General features: G+C 41.5%; 1 protein-coding gene across 1 annotated transcript in view; it reads right to left on the reverse strand.

Annotated features, from left to right (window-relative positions):
* Positions 1-17,581, reverse strand: part of LOC311236869 (uncharacterized protein) — a gene marked incomplete at its 5' end in the record, with an annotated part of 43,553 nt that extends 25,972 nt beyond the window's left edge. Inside the window, one exon of the mRNA XM_084324658.1 lies at positions 17,410-17,581. Within this exon, the coding sequence (XP_084180784.1) occupies positions 17,410-17,581 (172 nt within the window). The remainder of the gene's footprint in view (positions 1-17,409) is intronic.
* Positions 17,582-23,223: the final 5,642 nt, after the last annotated feature.

Below are 23,223 nucleotides of genomic sequence, written 5' to 3' on the forward strand. Positions count from 1 at the left end.
AGAACAGGGCCCAGCTGCGTCCCGGAGGGAGGCTGGATGAATTATGAATGCCATGGAGAAAAAATTTAATATTGATCCCAAAAACAGTTACCTCGTTGTTGGCGCACAACGCATGGCGGGCAATAACGAGTATATATATAGTGTTTGTCAATTCAAAAATAATTATAAAAAATATATATTTAGTCAGTATGAGAGTCAAATGTGATCTGAATAGTGAGATCTTTTCTTTTCTTTATTATTATTTATATAAATTATTATTTTGTGTAAATTAGGTTGTACGCCGACCATCAAGTAAAACTACTAGTTTAGGAATAGGGGGCAGGTAACTATAAGAATTCTTCTTCCCGGTATGGTATTTATGATTTTGTATGAAAACTCTATGATTGTATTGCTTCCATGTGGCAAATAAAACTCTGAATCTGAAATTAATTTCAGATTATTCTGATTATTAACCTCTTAAGCCCGGAGCCCTATTTTCTGAAAATCCACCTAAAATACATACCTAAGTAAATGGAATATTGCTCCACTTCTACAAGGTCCATTTGCATGTACCTGGTATCTAGGGACATCTATGGACCTCAGGGAAATATTGTGTCTATTACTAGGCTTGCTTAAATTGTGATGAAACAAAGGAGAATATGAATTATGATTTTTCTTTGCATCTTTGACAGTGAATAACACCATGCTAAAAATGACCAGACATGAAGAACTGCCACTGAGCTTGTTCAGTACCTTCTTGAGATCATGTGTACAAAAGATTTAAGGAAATGAATAAAGGGAATATGATTAAACAGAAGGTTTTGTAGATACACTACTGAATTCTTAAAACAAAGCGGCACTCGCAACTCACTTTTGATGCTCCAAGGTGTTTTTAATTGTGACAAATAATAGCAGCAGATACAACATTTAGACCCTTCCGGTCTTTTTCAAGTATGCGTTGCGAGCCCCGCTTTGTTTTATGTACTACTGTTTTTACAGTTTGGCTCAGCACCAAGGAACGGAGGCTGTGCGTTTTCTGGACAGTACTGAATTCTCAAATCCGGACCAATGCAATTTGAAATATCATTATACAATATAGAATAGCAGGCTTATAAATTACCTTATTATAGCCAATTTGCACATTCATGGATTGTGCCAAATCTTATCTTTCAAATGCCCAAGTTCAATTTGGATTTAGTATCACCAGGCGTGCATAAGAGCAGATAATGAAATCTACTGTATGTACAGTAGCTTTCTTATTTTTGCCAGGGCCGCCATTTTGAAACTGATTATTGCTCAATGCTAAAAATAGGGAAGAGAAACTAACTGCACTCCAATATATGCCAATAACGTTAAGTTTTGTGGTATATTATCCCGAGTAATAAGAGATATTAAAGAAATTCATACAGAAGTAATTTGCTTGAAGCCCCATAGAGGCCTTTGGGAAGTGTCGTTCTGAAAAATTCCAACGCTCATTGAAAGCTCTCAATGTCCTATTCAAAATGGCGTCAAAACCACTAAAATTCCTGACGTAAAGTTTTTCAAAATGGCCGACTTTCACGATAAAAACGAATACTAAAATCGCACTAATAACACTTTAACCTATTGGTAAACTAACGTATTGATGATAATATACATTATAACTGCTGTTGTGACATGGTTATGATGTTTGTACTTGAATACGTTTGACAAAAACGATAATTTTATAAACTCAATGTACCTGGGGGCCGCTGGAGGTAGAGTCTGGGTGAGGGGCTGCATCAAATATTCCACAAAAAAAGGGTTTCAAGTATTCCAAAAAAAAGTACAACTGATCCAATCTTCTCAATCTTTAGCAATACCATTTCAGAACATAAACAGTTCTTCAGAACATGAACGGTTCATCAGAACATAGGCTCCTCAGTGGTGTCAGTGGACTCATCCACATGCAGCTATGGAAATGCACTGTGCATTTTTTTTTTCCTATCACAAAGCTGTTTTAATCAAATCACCAGCCAGTATTTCAGTTATTCTGGTTGCTGTGCGATCTGAGGGGGATTTACTTTCGTTTGCCTTCAAACATGGTCTCCATCACTTCAGTCATACATTATTTTATTATGTATGCATCAGAGAGCAAGCTATAACACTGAAGAAGGAATACATATTTCCGAAACATGTTTGTTTCAGGCTGCCATTAAATTTTGAACCTGAGAGTGCTGGTCTGGCTTCACTGCTTCTTTTATATAATACTTAATGGGATTTCAGCACCCAGTGTCGTATCTTGAGAGCGCGGTCTAACTTGACATTTGCATCAGAGAGAGAGAATGGCTTCTTGTGTTTAGCCAACACCCATGCCACCGAGTGAGGACTTGGTTGCTTTTTCTCGTTGTGACATAGATTTAACAATAATTCTGCTTGCAGCTTGATATGATGATTTCATTCCATTTATTTGTGTGGTTCTTAGCACTGAATTTTGAGGAAAGGTTGCATAAAAATAACCGTTTTGTTTCGTAGTGGCGTTTCAAATTGCCACTCTTCACAAGAGCTACCGTTACTTGGCATATTAGTCACATTGGTTTGGTGCTGGGACTCAGGATGAACACATATTTTTCAGTCCATTTACCTTTGAATTGCAGTCAACTTTTCTTTTACTGCCCATCTTTGAACATGCCATATTTTCTGCTGGCTGCCTGCTGGCGAAACTAGGCTACTAGCTACATTTATCTCACGGAGAACAAGGTTACTGTAGATGCGCTGTCAACTCTCTGCTCTGACTCGGACTGAAAGAGACGTCACGCATTCCATGAAGACCCGCCCTACTCCGCATCTGATTCGCATACTGTGGGTGGGGGGGGGGGGGGGGAGCGCTGACGGGACGCTGAATGTGATTGGACCAGAGCAGAGTACACAGACAGAGTGGCAGTGGAGCCGGACATGCAGAGCACTGCTTGCAGAGGAGATAGCGAGGATGCATTTGCCTTCCACTTTATCACTCCGGAATCACGTTTCAACCAAGTCACTAACGTAACGTTGCTGTCATGAGCCTGCGCTATGGTAGCCTACAAGTGATAAAATAAATAAAACTTCCAACTCGGCAAAAAGTTGTGAGCGGGCCGCACTAACTCTAAACTTTGATGTCAAGTAGGGGGCCGCAAAATATCATCCAGCGGGCCGCAATTGGCGAGTTTGAGACCCCTGGTCTAGTCAGATTGATTTATGATGTGGTTGTAATTTGCGGTCCGCACGGGTGGAAGAGGTTAATCTGATATTCAATATACATTATTCATTCATTTCCAATGAATACAATCCGTGAATTAACCTCTTAAGCCGTAGCCATATTTTCAGAAAATCTGCCTAAAAGTACATACCCAAGTAAATGGAAGATTGCTCCACTTCTACAAGGTCCATTTGCATGTTCCTGGTATCTAGGGACATCTATGGACCTGAGGGAATGTATTCCCAGTGTCAGAAATATTGTGTCCGTTACTATGCTTGAGTGAATTGTAATGAATCAAAGGAGAATATACATTCTTTTATACACATTTTTTATTCACTTTGAAGGTGAATAACACCATGCTAACATTGACCAGCCGTGAAAAATCCAGGTGCTTATTCAGCACCTTCTTGAGATCATGTGTACAAAAAATAAATAAAAAAATAAATGAATAAAGGGAAGATGATTTACAGGATTTTTTGTAGATACAGTACTGAATTGTGCATGCAATTTGGAATATGAATATAGAATATCAGGCCAGAGTTCAATCTGGATTTAGTACCACCAGGCGCCCTTTACAGGGCAGCAAAGACCGTGAATGAAATCTACTGTAAGTCCAGTTACTTTTTTGTAATGAAAAATGCTCCTCCATCTTTCAAGATGTTCACAGACCTGGTATTCTATATTCATATTTCAAATAGCATGTGTCCGGATGGCAAAATCCAGTACTGCATCTACAAAACCCCCTGTAAATCATCTGCCCTTTATTAATTTGCTTAGATTTGTTGTACACTTGATCTCAAGAAGGTGCTGAATGAGCTCAGTGGCAATTTTTCATGTCAGGCGTTGGTGCGCCTGTACAGCAGAATCAGGAAGTATCTGGGGCATCGTGAGCCTCCCACGCGTTACTCCTCGCCACTGCGAGATTGCGCTGTTCAGGTGAAAAGATGCGACAGCTGCCTCCTCGTGTACCGGAGGGGACACGTGATGCAAGGCTTGGTCCTCACTGCAGCCGACCAGTGGGAGGCATAGTCTAGCAACGTTCGAGACAAGGGAGGGGAGAATTGAAGGGAGAATTGGCAAGGCGAAATTGGGATGGGAGAAAAATAGAAAAATAAGGAGAAAATGTGGGAAAAAAATAAATAAATTATAAAATAATGTATATTCTCCTTTGGTTCATTACAATTTACTCAAGCATAGTAACAGACACTGGGAATACATTCCCTGAGGTCCATAGATGTCCCTAGATACCAAGAACATGCAAATGGACCTTGTAGAAGCGGAGCAATCTTCCTTTTAGGCAAATTTAGAGTCTGGCTTAAAGGAACACTCCAACATTTTGGGAAATTTGCTTATTTGCCATCTACCCTAGAGTTAGACAAGAAGATACATACCTTTTTCTTCTCTGTGCATGCAGTAGGAGTAGGAAGACGTTGGGAACTAGGCTAATGGAGGAACCTACTTCCAACCAAGTCACTAGACTAGACTGACGCTAAGCTAGGCTAACGGTGCGCGTCTTCCTACTCCTACTGCATGCATAGAGAAGAAAAAGGTATGCATCTTCTTGTCTAACTCCAAGCTTGCTTACATGCTTCTTTTTGATTTACATAATTCTGAAAAGGTTGTGCTTGTAAGGGGTATTTTGTACTTTTTTGCAGATCTCTTGTGGGAATGTGTTGTCACTTCCTATGTTGTCACTTCCTGTTTGACTTGTATTTACTAGGGTCACTTACACTTCATGCTTCATGCAAGCCATTCTGAAGAAGGTGTGTTCACACCGAAACGTCATATGATTACAGGCTGCCAATAAATTTGGAAAAACCTGGAGTGCGTGCCTGGACATTGTTTCCCTATTTTTTATGTATGATATCAGAGGTTACAGCACCCAGTGTCAAGTCTAGTGAGGTGAGCGCGTTCTACTACTTTTTTCATTCATATTTCCCTCACAGAGGCTGGTCTGATGCTGTGGGACTCGGTACAACTCTGCAACGCTTCAATACTGCCACCTGGTGGATGATCGGCGAGTTGCCAAACCGGAAATGCCGGGTGGATATCGGTGCGTCTCCTAAATACGTCCGGCCACTCGCTTATCATTGCGGGACTCAAGACACACGTCCATGTGTAGCGATCGCTGCCATAACTCAATAATCAACATGATTTGGGCTGTTATTATTATACAAACCGGAAATGGATCGCCTCGATCCCCATCAAATAACTGGGATATTTTTGCGCCAGTGTCATCGCCCAACGGTAAGAGGAGGCTGCCGTGACTTTCAGCGTGAGTGTTTATTATTATCCATACAAACTGCTCTGATCTATATATCACCCATACTACATGAAGCATTTAACGACGATCACGGAATTATAAACGACCCCCCCCTCCCGTTCACCCGCGCATGATCAGTCATAACGTTTAGGACCATGTACAGTTGAAATTTTTAATATAGCGTTGATCGGAACCAAGCGGCATTTGATAATCTATATATGCATTTATGCCTATATCTCACGTTCTAGGAATTACTGCAGAAAACGATAAAAACATATTATACTCTAGACGGTATTTTCGTATGAATGAAAAGTAAAACGTTCCTACATCCTGAACGATAGATAATCGATGTTGAATGGGGCATAGTAATGTCAATTTAGCAATACAATTTAAAAAGTTATAGCCATCAAACTCTGTGGCAGTTAATGTGTTAAGAGGTTAAAGTCGACACTTATAAAGTCATAATGTTTACAGATTAAAGTCAACATTTCCATACTTGTTTCCATGCAGTCCAAACAGCTCTTCTCCTGGTCCACTTGTGACGGTTTCATGCAGTCCACCAAACAGACAGACGGTTCTCTCAAACCAAGGTGTGAGAGGCTACGAGGGGTAGTCATATTCAGACCAATCTTGAGGGAAAGTAAGGAAAGAAATATCAGTACATTTTACATTCATCCTAACAAACAAAGGTCTAACTTTTCAGTTGGAATTCATCAGGAACACAGAAAGCCAAGCAAGAACCACCAGTCCTTAACCAGCTATAAATAGGTAGTTCTCTTTTCCTAGGATAACAAATTGGAAAGGAAGGAAAATCCTGACGGGAAGATTTTCATAAGAACTGAAAAACACATGGGTGTATATATAGACAGAATGGCCTGACAGGACAACAGCTATCTGGAGGGAGATAGTGATAGAGAAGAGTGTCAGTGGAAGGAGAAAATGAGAATTGGTCATTTAGTTTTATGTAAGAGGGTTACAGATTTAACTATGGTATTATAATAGAGGAGATTCTGGCCTTTCAAATGATGCCTCACTTGGCCCTATAAACCCATTTCTACATTCATATTGCATGTGTACTGTCCGGATGGCAAAATTCTGTACTGCATGTACAAAAGCCCCTGTAAATTATCTGCCCATTGTTCATTTGTTTAGATATTGACTATACTTGATCTTACGAAGTAGCTGAATGAACTCAGTGGCATCTTTTAGCTTTTGGTCATTGTCAGCATGGTTATTCACTGTCAAAGATGGGGGAAAAAAATATTTATATTCTCCTTTGGTTCATTACAATTTATTAGGGCTGTCATGATTCATCAACCATGTCGACGATGAAATTTCATCGACTATGAAATTTCGTCGACTTGTATGCCTTTTGCGGTGGAAATGGCAGACGTTCAAAGTCATAACATTCGCAACGTGTAATCTAACTCGGGGGGTTCCCAAACTTTTGAGCCCGCGACCCCCAAATAACGGTGTCAGAGAGCCGCGACCCCCACTATTATAGGAGGTAAAATACATTTAAAATTATAATATATATATATATATTTTTTTTATAAATGGAAATGTATGGTTAAAACATGCAAACATGTTTATGACATTATGTTTATGTACATCACTACTGTGTTTACTAATGTATACTGTATTGTATTCCTTTGTAGACAACCACACACATGCAAATTCCCAAATAACATTAACTGCAGCACGCCTCTGATACTTTAATCGGAGTCACAACCCCATAGTGTCCGCCAGCTCTATCAAACGCACCTGTGGAGGCCCTAGCCCTCCTTTTCATGGTCCTTCGAGCCGGATAGAGCTCCTTCAAGACGCTATGGCAGACCAGGACACCACAGAGACCACCGCTCAGCCGCAGAGAGAGCGCCACCTACCAAGCCACCTACGTGACTTCGAAGTGGGATATGAACCTCAACCCAGTACTCAATCTAGTACTCAACCCAGTACTCAACCCAGTATTCAACCACAAGATGAACCTCCAAAGGCCCTATCACACGCATCACAGCGCCGGGCTAGCGAGACGAGGACCCCATCTACGAGGAGCGAGCACCCACATCCGTCGATCACATCCAGACACCCGGCGAGTGAGGCAAGGGCTCCGTCTGAAGGTAGTAGGTCCTCACATCAGTCAATTCCTAGACCCACCATAAGGTCAGGTGTTGGCTCCCATCGTTCATACCCAGCGAGTGAGGCAAGGGCTCCATATGAAGGTAGTAGGTCCTCACATCAGTCAATTCCTAGACCCACCATAAGGTCAGGTGTTGGCTCCCATCGTTCATCTGGGAGTGTACACCGACAACATGCTCTCACCAGTCCAGGAAGCTATCCTTCAGGAGCACATCCACTGCCTGGAGTTCGAGGAGCTACAGTGCCAGGTACAAGAAGACTGCAACGCCGACCTGGAGTGTCAAAGCTTACAACGCCTACAGCAGGAAGCACGGGAAGCTATCGCTAAACGCCTTGACAGGCAGAGGCGGCTTAACACTATGATCGCCGGGGACGAGTTAAGACGTCATTCCTAGCCATGCTCATTCTGCCGAAGACGCCGTAACTCGTCTTTGATGTCAATATTTCAAAAATCTGTGATCGAAATCATATTTCCCCTCCGGAGCCCTGAGACACACTGCAACTCTCTAGCGGTTCAAGAGCGCCATCTGGTGGCCGATCGCCAACCGGAAATGAGCCTTTGAACCGGTAGTGCTCATCCATATGTGGTCCGGGCACTCGCTATCGTTAGAGAGACTCCGTCTTGATAGTGAACATCGATCGGTGCAAATAACTCGAAAAAACAACATGATTTGGACGTATATACTATTATACAACCTGGAAATGGATCGGGCATTTCTCCATCCCATAATAGAAAAAATTCTGTTCCACGCTCATCTGCCAGCGGCGCGAGGAAGCCATGGTAAGATTCAGCATTATATTCTAACGTGTTCCATATAAACTGCTATGATGAACATATGACCCACTCTGGATGAATCATCCAACGCTGCCCACGGAATTATAAACGATCCCCCGCCCATCCGGTCATCATCAGATGATATGTAGTAACTCCTAGAAGCACATCCAGTTGAAATTTTTTATCTCGCACAGATTCCTACCAAACTGTATTTGATCATCAATATAATGCATTTAGGGCTATAAATCACGTTCTGAAGAAAGCTGCAGAAAACGATAAAAACATACTTATACTTTAGACCATATTTTAGTATGAATATGTAAATGAAAACGTTTAACGTTGCTACACCCTGAACAATACATATAGGACATTGAATGGGCCATAATAATGGCAATTTAGCAATAGAATTTAAAAGGTTATAGCCCTGCAAAGAAGGGGAACTTCTCCATAGACAAATAGAGATGGCGAGGGATGATAAATTATGAATTTAACCCATGGCGATCAAAGTGTTAAGAAGAAGGAGAAGGAACTTCAAGTAGCCAAACTGGTCACCTCACTTCTTCAAGAGTCAGAGACGGGACCACGTAACGGTGTATTGCCTCCCAGGAGCTTCTACTCCCTACCAGTGACGCATGCTCCACCAGCTAGGGATGGGTACCTTTCACATTTGAACCGATACCGGTACCTGTGAATCGATACCGGTACCCAACGGTACCTTTTTTCTGTACTTTAGTATCAAGAAATTTTATTTACTGAGTCGTGAAAAAAAATTATCCAAACTTCAAATAACTACAACTTCGACAGTTTTCGGCTTGCCATTGCTCCGACTGCTTTGTTGTTGAATCAAGTAAAATCCTAGGTAAGCATATATTGTGCGTGTGAACGTTGACATGAAAAGAAAAAAGTTTAAAAAAAAATAAATAAAAAAATTGGTATCTCACTTGATTTGATACTCTGTAGCAGCGTTTCAGTTAGCCGGTAATTACCGGTATTTGACCGGTAAAATATGTTGAAGTCCGAATATTTAAATCTCTCCGGTCTTAATGTCCGGTGAAAATAATTCCTCTAAGCACAATATTATTATTTGAATTGTATTAAAATAGGCTAAAATTAAATAGCCTATGCGACGAACGAAACAATCATTACATTTGTTTCATTGTTGCTTCACTCTGATAAAGCGCGGATGGCGCCGCTCAGATGCGAATCTTTTTTTTCTCTCTTTTTTTGAGCCTGTCTGGCCGCCTAAATATTAAAGGCAACCAACTTGTGTCTAGCCACGCCCAACTTGCGTCCAGCCACGCCCCCGCGGCGACAGCAGAGCGGTAATCCTCCCTCTTTTAAGATCTACAACTAGCTCAACTGGCAGCGCTGCATTGCTGTGGATCCTGTGGTCCGTTGGTAACAAGTTCGATTACCCATCAATTTCTCTTTTTTTTTTTTAACGTGCATTCTTTCGCCGGTTACTGGTGAAATGATCGCCATAGGACTGGTCGAAGCGCTCGACTCGTGGGGACTGAGCGAAGACCGACAAGTCTGCATCACAACAGACAGTGGGGCGAATATACTCAAGGCATGTGGACTCAACAACTGGACACGCCTCCAGTGCTTTGGACACCGACTACATTCAGCCATTGGTCATTTTTTTTATTATTATTAAGATCCGTCTGTCTGATATTGTGGTCACTGGTCACATATTTTGTTCCATTTCTAATTTAGTTGAATAATTCTGTATTAGCGTGATGAACATGAAGTCCCCCACCGTGTATTTTCAAATCTGTACTACTGTGTAGTAGGTAGTAGCAATAATGATAATATATGTTTAAAAAAGATTAGGCTAATAAAATAATTACAACATGTAAAATATTCAATATTGTAGAGAGACATGCTGTTATAATAGTACTTATGCTTAAAAGTTAAATAAAGTGATTACAAGAATAAAGCATTTTTTTATTACAATATTCAGTTGCAGGCAACACTGCAGTATTGATTTGACTGACTTGTGACGACTGTATATTTTCTGTTTATTCACACTTTTGTTTAACATTTGGTCAGTTACTTTAGTAGACTGTCAGTGTCACAGTCAAAGAGTCAATGAATGGTATTTTATATCTGCTAGATTCTGCTCAGAAATGATCTGAAATTAAATAAAAATGTAACAACTGTGTCAACACCTATTTCCTTCTTCCCTTTTCCTCCTCAGAGACAGCAGCGAAAGACAAGAGGGTGGAACGAGCCGTCGGTGTGTGCAAGAAGATTGTTGCTGCATTTTCCTACTCCTGGAAAAAGAAGAGGGACATGGCAGTTGCTCAGGAAGAGCATAACTTGCCCAAGCACAAGCTGGTGTCAGAGTCACCGACCAGGTGGGGCTCACGTCAGAAGATGGTGCAAAGGGTGTTGGAGCAGCAGAAGGCCATCGCTCAGGTACTCACTGCTGACAGGAAGACCAGGCACTTGGTGCCCACCTGGCAAGATGTGGATATGCTGGAAGCCATGAATGAGGCCTTGAGTCCACTCCTGGAGTTCACCGATTCACTCTCTGGTGAATCATATGTGAGTGTATCCTACCTCAAGCCTGTGCTGCATCTCTTCAGAACACAGATTCTGAAACGCACTGAAGATGAAGCGCAGCTCACAACAGATTTGAAGACACGGGTCATGGCATATCTTGACGAAAAATATGATGACAAAAAAACTGATGATCTGCTTAATGTTGCAACCTTGGTCGATCCACGGTTCAAACTACAATATATCAAGCCAGAGAAGGTTGAGGCCATCAAAATGAGAGTGGTGTCTGAGATGCTGCTCGGGGAAGACCAAGGCCCGGCCCCATCCACTTCACAGGCTTCAGGAGCAGGAGCAGAAGGAGGAGGAGCTGAAGCTGCAGGAGGAGCTGCTGCTCCACCTCAAAAAAAGTCACTGGGAAGCTTCTTTTTGTGACCTGCACCAGGGCAGCTTTAAAACCAGAGACAGTGGACAGACTTATCTTTCTTGCCCGCACCCTGTAATGACTTTGCTTGTCCAAATGACAATACTATTACTTTAGTTTATTTTGTTTGTTTGTTTCTAATTTAAATTTAAAATACAGTTTGAAACCGGCTGCTAGCTAGGCTATGTGACGTGTGCTAATCAGACTTGAGATTCAATTTATTTTTCATTATATTAATACCAGAATTTAGATTTAATTTATTTTCATTGTTAATGCCAGGCACTGCAGGTAGTTCCATATTGTGACCTGTACCAGGGCAGCTTTAAAACCAGAGACAGTGGACACTGGAGTGGACACTGGACAGACTTGTCTTTCTTGCCCGCAACCTAAAGTAATGGCTTTGCTTGTCCAAATGACAATACTATTACTACTTTATTAGTTTATTATTTTGTTTGCTTGTTTGTTTCTAATTTAAATTTAAAACAGTTTGAAACCGTCTGCTAGCTAGGCTATGTGACGTGTGCTAATCAGACTTATTTATTTTTCATTATTAATACTGCCAGAATTTAGATTTTATTTATTTATTTTCATTGTTAATGCCAGGCACTGCAGTTGTATTAATAATAATAATGGATTCAATTTGTACCGCGCTCTACATTCGTGAGAATCTCAGAGTGCTACAGAAGATAAAGACAAAAGTTAAATGAATAAAACAATTTAAAATGAATAAAAACAATTAAAAAGACTAACAACCAGTGAAATGGAAGAACCCAAGTAAAATAAAATAAAAATAATAGTAAAATGAATAGAAGTAAAAATAAAAGTAAAAGAAAATTCAGGCAAAAGCCTTGTTAAAAAGAAATGTTTTTAGGCCCCTTTTAAAAACCTCGACGGATTGTGGTGCTCTCAGGTGGATGGGGAGAGCATTCCAAAGTCTGGGTGCGGCGGAGCAGAAGGCGCGATCGCCCATGGTGTGCAGCTTAGTCCTGGGGGCTTTGAGGAGGTAGGCTGTGTGTGTGTATTGTTTGTTATACAGTTTGTGTTCATGTTCTAACAACTTCTACCTCAGATTTGTGGTTTGGCAAGTAGGCCTAGTTTACTTTGTCATGTTCTCTGACAATAAAAAATAATTCTGAACCACAATTAACCTTCTGGTTTCTTCAGCTGCAAAAATGCCTTTAACCCTGTAAGCCCGGCCTACAAATCTAGGGACATCTATGGATCTCAATCTCATGGAATGTATTCCCATTTCCCAGTGTCAGAAATATTGTGTATGTTATTATTAGGCTAGCTCCACTAGCTCCAGATACAGAGGTACCAGCTAAGATAACACAGTAACACTAGCTCCAGATACAGAGGTACCAGCTAAGATAACACAGTAACACTAGCTCCAGATACAGAGGTACCAGCTAAGATAACACAGTAACACTAGCTCCAGATACAGAGGTGCCAGCTAAGATAATACAGTAACACTAGCTCCAGACAGAGGTACCAGCTAAGATAACACAGTAACACTAGCCGCAGATACAGAGGTACCAGCTAAGATAACACAGTAACACTAGCTCCAGATACAGAGGTAACAGCTAAGATAACACAGTAACACTAGCTCCAGATACAGAGGTACCAGCTAAGATAACACAGTAACACTAGCTCCAGATACAGAGGTACCAGCTAAGATAACACAGTAACACTAGCTCCAGATACAGAGGTACCAGCTAAGATAACACAGTAACACTAGCTCCAGATACAGAGGTACCAGCTAAGATAACACAGTAACACTAGCTCCAGATACAGAGGTACCAGCTAAGATAACACAGTAACACTAGCTCCAGATACAGAGGTACCAGCTAAGATAATTTAACCACTAAACCCTGCATGGACTATAACGCATATTATGATCTGCACCTTTGTGTATACCGTTTACTTTGTCATATTTTATATTGCCTATATTTATTGTAACTTATATTATGGCCAATAGGGTATACAGACTCATATGCAACTCTGTGTATAGTTTATTTTATAAAAATTGTATATTCAGATTAGGGAACGCACGATTTTGGGAAATAATCTAATTGCGATTTTTCTGACAGATATTGCGATTGCGATTAAATTTGCGATTATAGTTTAAAAAAAATAAGCAGGGGCGGCTACGTGGTGCAGTGGGCAAGGCGCTCACCACGAATGCTGGAGACGCTGGGTTCGCCTGTTCGAGCCCAGCGCTCCACATTGCTTTCAGTTTAGCTGGTCATCCGTACTAATACACATTGGCAGTATTAGGGGGAGGGAAACTGATGGGTGGGGATCGGGCGTTGTGGACAGCGACTCCTACAGGTCGGTTGGTGCGCCTGCGCAGTAGAATCAGGAAGCGATGGGGTCGGGGCCCCTCCAAAGCCCAGACCCCTGACGCTGAAAGATCGCGCCGCGCAGGTCAAAAGATGCGACTGCTGTTACCTCGAGTATCGATGGGGACTCGTGCTATGTATGACTTAGTCCACATTGCAGCCAGCTTGTGGGAGGCAAGAAACAGCGTTCGAGACAGGGGAGGGTTGAATTGGATGATACGAAATTGGGATGGGAGAAAAGGTGGATAAAAAATAAATAAAAAATAAGCAGCCCCACAGAGGTTTATTGTAAAATGCGGCTTGCATCTGGCCTATGCGGTGGGTCTTTTCGGGACACCGAGTCTGAAAATGTTTATTTTTTCCTGGGAATCGATACCGGTACCTTTTTTCTGTACTTTACTCTCCCTCTCTGAAGTCTAAACTTCACAACAAACAATCTAAAACCCCTTACCTCCCTCTCCCAAACCGATCTTGTATCTCAATGGGACTTCCTGGTTAAATTTTTTTTTAAATAAAGTAAAAACAATATTTTTTTTTAGCGATTTGATAATTGCATCATTCCAAATGGCGATTGATTAAAAATCGATTAATCGTGCAGCCCTAATTCAGATTACATTTGTTTATTGCTTATATTATATTTATTGCTCTCCTATTACCCTGACCATACCTGTACCCCCCTGCTGCTATGGCGACTGAATCTCCCCAAGGGGATCAATAAAGGAATATCCTGCCCAGTCCAGAGGATAGAATGTGTTCCCCTCTGCATGGGCGAGACCTGTTTGCTGCCATCTCCTCTATCCCAATTGATTGATTGAAAACTTTAATTAACAGATTGCAGAATGGGTACAGTACAGTAGAGCTCAATACACACAATTGTTAAGGTGATGCAGACCAGAGAAAGACTTTCGTCTTGTTTACATCAGGGTCCCCCCATTTCAATTCATAATGACATTTATGACATACACAATATACAGATATAATAATCTAATCTAATCATGACATTTGTGACATACAAGATATGCAAATATAACAGTAAATATATACATACGGGGGGAGGGAACTGTACATTAGGAGGGGGTGGGTGGGTGGGAGGGTGGTTCAGACATTTACAGGGCCAGTTTCGAATTGCAGTCTGCCGTAGGTGCTCTTTGAGAGCGGTTTTATAGGTGGGTAGTGATTCAAACATGTTTACAGCTGTGGGTAGGGCGTTCCACATTGATGTGGCATAATTGCGGAACGTGTTTAGTCCCTTGTTTGAGCCGAATCTGGGTTGGACATGATTTGTGGAACTCCATTACAACAGATAATGCTAGTGGACAATGCTAGCAATTATGTTAGTTACGTCTTAATGTGTCTCTTCCATTCAATTAATAGGGCCACCAGTTTGTCTACCCGTTTTTAAATACTGGATCAACAGAGCTGTCTTTTCAACACTGGCGTTCATGCTTCAACAAGTCTTTAAAAATAGGTAGAATGGTGGACCTAATTGTAACAATTTAATTGTAATTGTTGACACTTACTTTGTGTGAATAATATATTGTAATTGTAGGCTGGACAAATGCAAACCTGTCCTAATATGAATGCATATTTATTTACTACAGATACAAGGGTTCTTAAACCTTTCAAAGTGGCAATATATCGAACTGAGTCGGCCGCACAACCTTTAAAACACCTTCTATTCTCTCGCCTGCGCAAGCGAACGCCAGACGACCCACCGGCGTTGATGAAGACACAGATCATTACAGATCTGGAGAAGCGGTATAGTGAGGAAAAGAGGGTGTTCATGCTGCTGAACAAAGCTAGTTACTTGGATCCACACTTCCATCGAAGAAGGGAACATAAACAGGAGGTGGCCTTACTAGAGGAGATGAAACAAGTGAATGAAAGCAGGAGGTGCAGATGGCCTTACTGGAGGAGATGAAACAAGTGAATGAAAGCAGGAGGTGCAAATGGCCTTACTGGAGGAGATGAAACAAGTGAATGAAAGCAGGAGGTGCAGATGGCCTTACTGGAGGAGATTAAACAAGTGAATGAAAGCAGGAGGTGCAGATGGCCTTACTGGAGGAGATGAAACACGTGAATGAAAGCAGGAGGTGCAGATGGCCTTACTGGAGGCCAACCTCCTCCTAGAAGCATCAGCATAGCCTCTCAAGTAAAGTGAAACAGTGGCTGAAACGCGCCACAGTTGAGATGTTCGGTCATTATTAGTAAGGAGCTGAATAAACGCATATGTCTCTCTATACATAGAGTCGCACCAGTTTCTGACCTAACGTCTGACCTGATAAACTATCATTACACATGGGCAAAACAGAATCCATTCTCTTCGGTTCAAATAACAAACTCAGCAAGACCGACGGCTTCTCAGTTACAGTGGGTGACAATATTGTCACAAGGAAAGAAGAAATTACCTACCTGGGTTCCATCCTAGAGGCAAATCTTTCCTGTGACAAAATGGCATCCAATGTAATAAAAAAAGTCAACCAACGAACTCGATTCCTGTACCGGATCTCCTCACTGGTAAACAAGAATACCCTGAAGACTCTGGCAGGAGCACTCATTCAAGGGTACTACGACTATGCTTGCACCTCATGGTACCAAAGCACCTCAAAAGGCGCTAAAAACAAAATTACAAACATCTCAAAACAAACTGGTCAGACTACTGCTTTACCTTACTCCTAGAACCCACCTCACCCCTGCCCACTTTGACAACCTAGGATGGCTTAGAGTAGACGACAGTACAGCAACTTGCAATGGGCCTGCTCTACAAGATACACTACACGACCAAGGTACCCATGTACATGTCAAAATACTTCCCAAATGTCAATGAATACCACGATCATAACACCAGAGGGAGCTCCACAAATCATGTTAAACCCAGATTCGGCTCAAACAAGGGACTAAACACGTTTCGCAATTATGCCACATCAATGTGGAACGCCCTACCCACAGCTGTAAAGGAATGTGAATCACTACCCACTTTCAAAACCACTCTCAAAGAAAACCTACGGAAGACTGCAATTCGAAACTGGCCCCTGTAAATGTCCTAACACAACCCCCTCCAATGTACAGTAAATTGTCAATATTCCAATGTACAGTTTTGCTTGTACAGTTGTACAGTGTGTCCCCCCCCCCTCCTACCCAACCTCCTCCAATGTACAGTTTCTACGTCAAATATATATACTCTCTTTTCTGGACTCTTTTTGTATCACAAACAGTACTGTATTTGCAAATCTGGTATGTCATAAATGTATAGATGTAGCAGTACTGTCTATCTGTATGTCGTGTATGTCATATATGTTATGAATTGAAAATGGGGGACCCTGATCATGTAAACAAGACGAAAGTCTTTCTCTGGTCTGCATCCCCTATTGAGCTGTACTGTACCCATTCTGCAATCTGTTAATAAAGTTTTCAATCAATCAATCAATAGTAACATGTTCAGTTGAGCAGCTTAGCTTGTTAGCTGCTCCAGCTACCTCTGGTCAAGGCCCAGTCTGGAGGAAAAGTGGCAGAAACGCTCCAGTTGAGATGTTGGGTCATTATTAGTAAGGAGCTGAATAAACGCATGTCTCTCTATACATAGAGTCGCACCAGCTTCTGACCTAACGTCACATGTTCAGTTGAGCAGCTTAGCTTGTTAGCTTAGCTTGTTAGCTGCTCCAGCTACCTCTGGTCGAGGCCCAGTCTGGTGGAAAAGTGGCAGAAACGCCAACAGATGAGATGTGCGGTCAGTAGATAAATAAAAGCAGAGTTTACTGTAACTAAACGGAGAGGTCGACATGAAGCTACCTGTGTCTCCTGTGTTGTTCTGAACGCAGTAGAGTCCAGCAGCGTTCTGCTGCTGCAGCTGGAGCTCCGTCGTGTAACTACTTGTTAGAAGCAGCCGGACTTCGGGCTCGTTCCCTCTGGAAGGTGGTGACAGACAGTAAACCAGGAGACACTTCTCTCGAGGACCGCGCATTTATTTGGGTTTGCAGGGTTGACAACAGCTCTCTATTCTTAATGTTATTGACTAAAGTTACAGACAAAGAAAGCTCTACCGTCCCGCTGCACTCTGACCGCGCATATATCCCACAATGCATCACTCTGATCTTACAACGCTCCTCCCACTCTGGACCCGCGCATGCGCTGTGAGGGCCGCTCAGCTCACTCCCCCCACTCTTAACATACTGGAAGCTTGGGGGGAAACATTGATTGATTGAAAACTTTATTAACAGATTGCAGAATGGGTACAGTACAGTACAGCTCAATACATACAATTGTTAAGGGGATGCAGACCAGAGAAAGACTTTCGTCTTGTTTACATCAGGGTCCCCCATTTTCAATTCATCGTAACATATGTGACATACATGACATACCGATAGACAGTACTGCTACGTCTATACATTTATGACATACCAGATTTGCAATTACAGTACTGTTTGTGATACAAAAAGAGTCCAGAAAGAAAAGAGTATATACATTAGACGTAGAAACTGTACATTGGATTGGGTAGGTGGGGGTGGGGGGGGGCTGTACATTGGAGGTGGATGGGTGGGTGGGGGGGGGGGTGGGTAGGAGTGGGGGGGGGGGGGGGTTGGGTAGGAGGGGTGGGTGGGGGACACTGTACAACTGTACAAACAACACTGTACATTGGATTATTGACTAGATGCACTTTTAGAATCACCAGAAAGGCTTTCGAAAACACTCTCAAAAAACACCTGCCCTTCCAATTTTAAATTCTATCAATCAAACAGACAGAGTGGGAGGGGAGGCGGAATAGCAGCAATCATCTCCACTCAATTTGTGTGCAATGATATTGACCTGGGAACATTTTTATCATTTGAATACCTTGCTATTGTATTGAAAACAGAAATGCCAGTAATATGTGTGACATTGTATCGACCACCAAGGTACTCGCCACTCTTCATACAGGAATTTTCAGAACTCATATCGATCTGCATTACCAGGTATGATAGAATCATTCTTAATGGAGATCTAAACATCCATATCAACAAAAAGGATGACCCCAGGGGTTGTGAGTTTCTGAACCTACTGGACAGTTTTGGACTGATGCAACATGTTCACGAGGCCACCCACCAACATGGCAACACTCTGGACCTACTAATAACAACAGGGCTAAACATTGAGAATATATCAGTAAAACAAATTCCAATTTCTGACCATTATTGTGTGTTCTATGGTACAAGCCTAATATTACATAAGACCAGAAGCGAATTCCTAGTTCACAGAAGGCTTCTGGACGCTAGAGCTGAAGCAAAATTCTCTAGTATGATGAAATCATATGACCAATGCAGTGAATCCTCCTTAAATCAGCAAGTGCAAAACTTCCACAGCACCTTGTCAACTGTGTTAGATACTGTTGCCCCTCTAAAGGTTAAAAAGGTAAAAACTGATAGAATCTCTCCATGGCTAAATAAAACCAATGTTAAAGATAACAAGAGAAAATGTAGGATAGCCGAGCGAAAATGGAGGAAACTCAAACTCACAGCTCACTTTAATTTATACAAAGACGCCATGGGCGCATACAATAAGGCAATACAACTTGCGAGAAAGGAATATTTTTCCAAAATGATCTCAGAAAATATGGGTAACTCCAGGGTACTTTTTTCCACCATTGACCGGCTGATTAACATACCACCCCCCCATATACCGCAGCAATCAGCCACAAAATGTGAAGAGTTCGCAGTTTTCTTTAATGAAAAAATATCATTGATTAGAGCAAGCATTACCGCTGATATAGATCTGGCTGTGAGTGAAACCCCACCTGAGATAACTATGGGGGAATTCACATGTATTACATTACCTGACCTCTGTAAGATTGTCTCTGAGTGTAATTCCGCCACCTCCTGCCTCGATCCTATACCAACAGCATTTCTCAAGCGGGTGTTTGATAGTGTCTCAAATCATGTTCTTGAAATCATAAATATGTCTCTTCAAACAGGCACTTTTCCAGATGCATTTAAAACGGCTGTAGTAAAACCACTACTAAAGAAAACAAACTTAGATGTAAACGAACTAAAAAGATATAGGCCAATATCGAACCTTCCATTTATCAGCAAGATATTAGAAAAGATAGTCTCAGTACAAATAAACTCCTTTCTCAAAGATAATAACATCATGGAGGAACTACAATCAGGTTTCAGAACAAATCACAGCACTGAAACTGCCCTTACCAAAATAGTTAGCGACCTCAGGCTAAACTCCGATGCTGGCAAAGTCTCAATTCTTGTCCTATTGGACCTTAGTGCAGCGTTCGATACGATTGACCATAATATCTTGATCAGTCGTCTTGAAAGACTGGTTGGCTTTTCCGATCATGTACTAAATTGGCTCATAACATACATTAAGGGGAGAAGGTTCTATGTTAAGCTTGGAGACAATGTATCCGAGGAACATGACAGCAATTTTGGAGTCGCACAAGGAAGCTGCCTTGGTCCATTACTCTTCTCACTATATATGCTGCCCCTCGGGGACATCATTCGAGACCACAATGTATGCTTCCATAGTTATGCTGATGATACACAACTATATATCTCCGCAGAACCAAATAACACTACAGCCATACAGTCCATTACAAATTGACTGTTAGCAATAAACAAGTGGATGAACAATAACTTCCTAAAATTAAACGAAAGCAAGACCGAAATCCTATTGATCGGCCCAAAAGCGAAAAGGGAAGTGCTTTGTAAAAACCTGGGGAGTCTGTCATCCTATGTAAAGACTGAGGTTACAAGCCTAGGTGTCATCTTGGACTCAGACCTGACCTTTAAGTCTCATATAAATAAGGCCATGAAAACGTCATTCTTCCACCTAAGAAACATAGAGAAAGTAAGACCTTTCGTAAATAAAAAGGATGCAGAGAAACTTATTCATGCTTTTGTATCAAGTCGGCTTGACTATTGTAATGCACTGTTCACTGGTCTTCCCAAAGCAACCATTGGGAAGCTTCAGCTTATCCAAAACTCTGCAGCTCGATTACTAACTCATACAAGGAGAAGAGAACATATCACTCCAGTCCTGGCCACTCTGCACTGGCTTCCAATAACTCATAGAATTGATTTTAAGGTCCTTTTCCTAACATATAAAGCTCTTAATGAGCAAGGCCCAAAATACATAGCAAATTCCCTAGTTAGTTATCTGCCCTCAAGAACGCTACGGTCATCCACTACAGGTTTACTAGACACGCCCAGAAACCAAAAAAGGATAGGAAGTATGGCATTTGCCAACTATGCCCCAAAACTATGGAACACACTACCAACACACATCAGAAACGCCAGCTCTATACACATTTTTAAAGGAAAATAAAAAACGTACCTATACAGTCTAGCTTACAAATAGTTATGGCTTGGAAAAACCTGATGGATCCATGAGGCTAGGATAAGCCTTGTGGACCCAACTTTTTAGATGAAGGAACGGGTACATAGGAGACACGCCTCCAGTTTTTCAAAAGTTTTTGACACGCCTCAGCTTCTGAGCTGAACGGTCGTGTTTTTGCGGACCTCCCAAACTTTCAAACTTTTTAGATGAAGGAACGGGTACATAGGAGACACGCCTCCAGTTTTTCAAACGTTTTTGACACGCCTCAGCTTCTGAGCTGAACGGTCGTGTTTTTGCGGACCTCCCAAACTTTCAAACTTTAGACTGTTTTCTTTATACGTTTTTCTTTTTCTTTCTTTCTACCACAATACACGGCCACTGATGGATCCATGGGACTTGGTAAAGCACTATGGACCCAACTATGACCACTGATAAAAACGTAACTACACTAGCGTTATAAGAGCTAAACATTGCTACCTACCATACAAGTGCATTGGTTTAGTGCACTTCCGGTTGCCACTGAGCGGAAATGTTTGTGCGGACCTGTTCTCCCAAACTGGTAAGCAAATGACTGTTTTTACGTTATTTTCATTTTTACGTTACTATTATTATTTTTTTTTTTTTTTAAACATTGATCTTAACTGATCACTGTGACTTTATTGCTTTTATCGTTATATATGCCTATAATTGTGTACAGCACTTTGAGCTACATGACATGTATGAAAGGTGCTTTATAAATACTTACTTACTTACTTACTTACTTACTAAGGGAGACTGCAACTCGAAACTGGCCCCTGTAAATGTCCGAACACAACCCCCTCCAATGTACAGTAAATTACCAAGTATGGTCTTGTCAATATTCCAATGTACAGTTTTGTTTGTACAGTTGTACAGTGTCCCACACCCACCCCTCCTACCCAACCCCCCCCCCCACCCCACCCACCCAACCACCTCCAATGTACAGCCCCCCCCCCCACCCGCACCCCCCCCCCCCACCTACCCAATCCAATGTACAGTTACTACGTCAAATGTATATACTCTTTTTTCTGGACTCTTTTTGTATCACAAACAGTACTGTATTTGCAAAACTGGTATGTCATAAATGTATAGATGTAGCAGTAATGTCTATCTGTATGTCATGTATGTCATATATGTTACGATGAATTGAAAATGGGGGACCCTGATGTAAACAAGACGAAAGTCTTTCTCTGGTCTGCATCCCCTTAACAATTGTATGTATTGAGCTGTACTGTACTGTACCCATTCTGCAATCTGTTAATAAAGTTTTCAATCAATCAATCAAATAGTGAAATGCCATGTTGGCCTCAATATTTTCAAAACAAAGTATATGTTATGAAATGAACAAGAATGTGATAAAACATGTAATAAAAACGGAGCTCAACGCATACATTTGATCGTAGAAATCCGTTTGTTTCCCCAATACCAAGATGGCGGCGGTCTCGTGACGTCAGAGTGGCGTAATTTCGAAACCTAGCCGCATTTCTGGCAAGACGCTCTCTGATTGGCCGACGCCTGTTTCTACACTGGTTAAGCTTAGGCACTCTTTCGAAGTTGGTTAAGGTTAGAGTTTGTCTTAGAGCATGGCGATAGAACACCAGGTAGTTTGCAGGCTGTTTGACGTGGAAATGGGCAAAGACACAGCTCGTCACGCGATTGGGCAAACTTGTCGTCAGTGGCCAATCAGAGAGCGTCAGTCAGTGCCAATCAGAGAGCGTTTGCCAGAAATGCGTCTAGGTTTCGAAATCACGCGTCAGAGTGTCTTCGAGAATACTTGATTGAATGAATGAATGAATGAAAACTTTATTAACAGATTGCAGAATGGGTACAGTACAATACGGCTCAATACAAACAATTGTTAAGGGGATGCAGACCAGAGAAAGACGTTTGTCTTGTTTACATCAGGGTCCCTATTGTGTATGTCATAAATGTCGCTATGAATTGAAAATGGGGGACCCTGATGTAAACAAGACAAACGTCTTTCTCTGGTCTGCATCCCCTTAACAATTGTGTGTATTGAGCCGTACTGTATTGTACCCATTCTGCAATCTGTTAATAAAGTTTTCATTCATTCATTCATTCATTCATTCATTCATTCATTCATTCATTCATTCATTCATTCATTCATTCCCCCTTTTCAATTCATAGTGACATTTATGACATACACAACATACATGACATTTATGGCATAGGGACATACAGGTATTTAGTACTGTTACATTTGTGCCATACACGATATGCAAATATACAGTACTGTTACCCATA

This window comes from Notolepis coatsorum (genome assembly GCF_963971535.1).
Source record: "Notolepis coatsorum genome assembly, chromosome: 11".
Taxonomy (NCBI): Eukaryota; Metazoa; Chordata; class Actinopteri; order Aulopiformes; family Paralepididae; genus Notolepis; species Notolepis coatsorum.